Source organism: Mandrillus leucophaeus, unplaced genomic scaffold (assembly GCF_000951045.1).
Source record: "Mandrillus leucophaeus isolate KB7577 unplaced genomic scaffold, Mleu.le_1.0 Scaffold11, whole genome shotgun sequence".
Lineage (NCBI taxonomy): Eukaryota > Metazoa > Chordata > Mammalia > Primates > Cercopithecidae > Mandrillus > Mandrillus leucophaeus.
The window spans coordinates 709988-713348 of record NW_012099209.1 but is presented as its reverse complement, the minus strand read 5'-3'; the positions used below and the strand labels follow the sequence as shown (position 1 = coordinate 713348).

The 3361-nt window shown below is 44.7% G+C and overlaps 1 protein-coding gene across 1 annotated transcript in view; it reads left to right on the top strand.

The window, feature by feature from the left end:
* CPAMD8 (C3 and PZP-like, alpha-2-macroglobulin domain containing 8) overlaps positions 1-3361 on the top strand; it is a 126694-nt gene that overhangs the window by 55686 nt on the left and 67647 nt on the right. Inside the window, 1 exon segment of the mRNA XM_011989940.1 lies at positions 1738-1880. Coding sequence (XP_011845330.1) covers positions 1738-1880 — 143 coding nt within the window.

Below are 3361 nucleotides of genomic sequence, written 5' to 3'. Positions count from 1 at the left end.
TTTTTTTTTTTTGTATTTGTAGAGATGGGATTTCACTATGTTGCCCAGGCTGGTCTCGAACTCCTGGGCTCAATGGATCCACCTGCCTTAACCTCACGAAGTGCTGGGATTACAGACGTACACCACTGCACCTAGCAAAATAAACCTTTTTTTAAAAAAATAGCATTTCAATTATGAGTATGTGAACTGCCTGGCAGGTTGAACCCCAGGTCCCTATCAGCTTCAGGAAGTCAGAGGTGACACCTTTGAGTCAAAGGAACTGGGTTTAAATTTCTTATTTACAAATCCAAGTCAGCCCAGGCTAGAGTGAGTCTTCTTTTCAATCCAGTTGCTCCCAGTAATTAGTACAATGATGAGGACATAATAAAAAGAGTCACTGCATAGCTGGGCATGGTGGTGCATGCCTCTAGTCTCAGCTACTCAAGAGGCTGAGGTGGGAGGATCGCTTGAGCCTGGGAGTTTGAGGCTGTGGTGAGCTATGATTGCACCACTGCACCTCAGTCTGAACCACAGAGTGAGGCCCTGTCTCTACTAATACTAATACTAATACTAATAACTAATAAATGAGATCATTGCATCCCACAGTTGGTCCTTGGTTGGGGTCAGGTACTGTGCCAACTGATTTCCTTCCTTCCTTCCTTCCTCCCTTCTTCCCTTCCCTTCCCTTCTGTTCACCTTCCCCTTCTCCTTCCTTTCTTCTTTTCTTTTTAATTTTCTTTTGAGACGGAGTCTTGCTCTATTTAGCCCAGGCTAGAATGCAGTGCTGTGATCTTGGCTCACTGCAACCTCAGCCTCCTGGGTTCCAGTGATTCTGCTGCCTCAGCCTCCCGAGTACCTGGGATTACAGGTGCCTGCCGCCACGCCTGGCTAATTCTTATATTTTTAGCAGAGATGGAGTTTCACCGTGTTAGCCAGGCTGGTCTTGAACTCCTGACCTCAAGTGATCCTCCCACCTTGGCCTCCCAAAGTGCTGGGATTACAGGCATGTGCCACCGCATCTGGTCATGATTTTTCTAATTGAGATGAAATTCATGTAACATAAAACTCACCATTTAAAATTCAGTGGCATTTATTATATTCACAGTGCTGTGCAACCACCACTCCTACCTAATTCCAGAACGTTTTCATCCCCCAAAAGGAAACCCAGTCCCTAGTAGCAATCACTTCCCATTTCCCCTCCCTCAGCCCCTGGCAGTCACCAGTCAATCTGCTTTCTGTCTCTGTGGATTTGCCTGTTCTGGGAGTTTCATCTCAATGGAATCATACAACATGCAGCCTTTTGTGTTTGGGCCATCTGATTTGGTTCCACAGTTCAAATGTGCTGTTCTCTCTTCTTCTCCACCCTGGGTGGTCACTGGGTCCCATGTTCTCCCCAGCCTGTGCCACCAAACCTAGAGTAAAAGAATGATGCCCCCATGGTGGCAGGTGCCTGTAGTCCCAGCTACAGGGGAGGCTGAGGCAGGAGAATGGCGTGCACCTGGGAGGTGGAGCTTGCAGTGAGCCAAGATTGTGCCAGTGCACTCCAGCCTGGGCAACAGAGCGAGACTCCATCTCAAAAAACAAACAAAACAAAACAAAACAAAACAAAACCAAAAAAACAAAAAAAGAATGATGCCCCCAAAGCTGCCAAAAAGTGATATTGGGACAATGGCCACAGGGTGATTCATTCCCTTATGCTTCTGGGGGCTGTCAGCATCCACTTCCCCACCAATGGTTTGGGTGTTGTCTGTTGCCTAGGAAACGGGACTGGTGGTGATGACCGACCGAGTGAGCCTGAACCACCGGCAGGATGGTGGCCTCTACACTGATGAGGCTGTCCCCGCTTTCCAGCCCCACACAGGGAGCCTGGTGGCAGCAGCTCCTTCCAGGAACCCCCCCAGGTAATGGCTTATACATTGAGCAAGGTTTTCTAACCCTGATGCTATTGAGTTTTGGGGCTTGTCTTAGTCCTTCCTGGCTGCTGGAACAGAAGACCATAGACTGGGTGGCTTATAAACAACTGAAATTTATTTCACATGGTTCTTGGGGCTGGGAAGTCCAAGAACAGGGCACCAGCATATTCGGTGTCTGGTGAGGGCTCACTTCCCACTTCATTGATGGTGGCTTCCACCTTCTTGCTGTATCCTCATATGGCAGAAGGAGTGAGAGAGCCTTTTTTTTTTTTTTTTGAGATGGATTCTCACTCACTCTGTCCCCCAGTACCGTGCTGTTTTGGTTACTGTAGCCTTGTAGTATAGTTTGAAGTCAGGTAGCATGATGCCTCCTGCTTTGTTTTTTGTTTTTTGTTTTTTTTGCTTCGGATTGTCTTGGCAATACCGGCTCTTTTTTGGTTCCATATGAACTTTAAAGTAGTTTTTTCCAATTCTGTGCAAAAAGTCATCAGTAGCTTGATGGGGATGGTGTTGAATCTATAAATTACCTTGGGAAGTATGGTCATTTTCATTATATTGATTCCTCCTATCCATGAGCATGGAATGTTCTTTCATTTGTTTGTGTCCTGTTTTATTTCGTTGAGCAGTGGTTTGTAGTTCTCCTTCAAGAGGTCCTTCACATCCCTTGTAAGTTGGATTCCTAGGTATTTTACTCTCTTTGTGGCAATTATGAATGGGAGTTCACTCATGATTTGGCTCTCTGTTTGTCTGTTAATTGGTGTATAGGAACACTTGTGATTTTTGCACATTGACTTTGTATCCTGAGACTTTGCTGAAGTTGCTTATCAGCTTAAGGAGGTTTTAGGCTGAGACAACGGGGTTTTCTAAATATACAATCATGTCATCTGCAAACAGGGACAATTTGACTTCCTCTTTTCCTAACTGAATACCCTTTATTTCTTTCTCTTGCCTGATTGCCCTGGCCAAAACTTCCAACACTATGTTGAATAGCAGTGGTCAGACAGGGCATCCTTGTCTTGTGCCAGTTTTCAGAGGGAATGCTTCCAGTTTTTGCCCATTCAATATGATATTGGCTGTGGGTTTGTCATAAATAGCCCTTATTATTTTGAGATATGTTCCATCAATACCTAGTTTATTGAGAGTTTTTAGCATGAAGGCTGTTGAATTTTGTCAAAGACCTTTTCTGCATCTATTAAGATAATCACGTGGTTTTTGTCAATCATTCTGTTTATGTGATGGATTTCATTTATTGATTTGTGTACGTTGAACCAGCCTTGCATCCCAGAGATGAAGCCGACTTGATCGTGGTGGATAAGCTTTTTGATGTGCTGCTGGATTTGGTTTGCCAGTATTTTATTGAGGATTTTTGCATCGATGTTCATCAAGGATATTGGTCTAAAATTCTCTTTTTTTGTTGTGTCTCTGCCAGGCTTTGGTATCAGGATGATGCTGCCCTCATAAATGAGTTA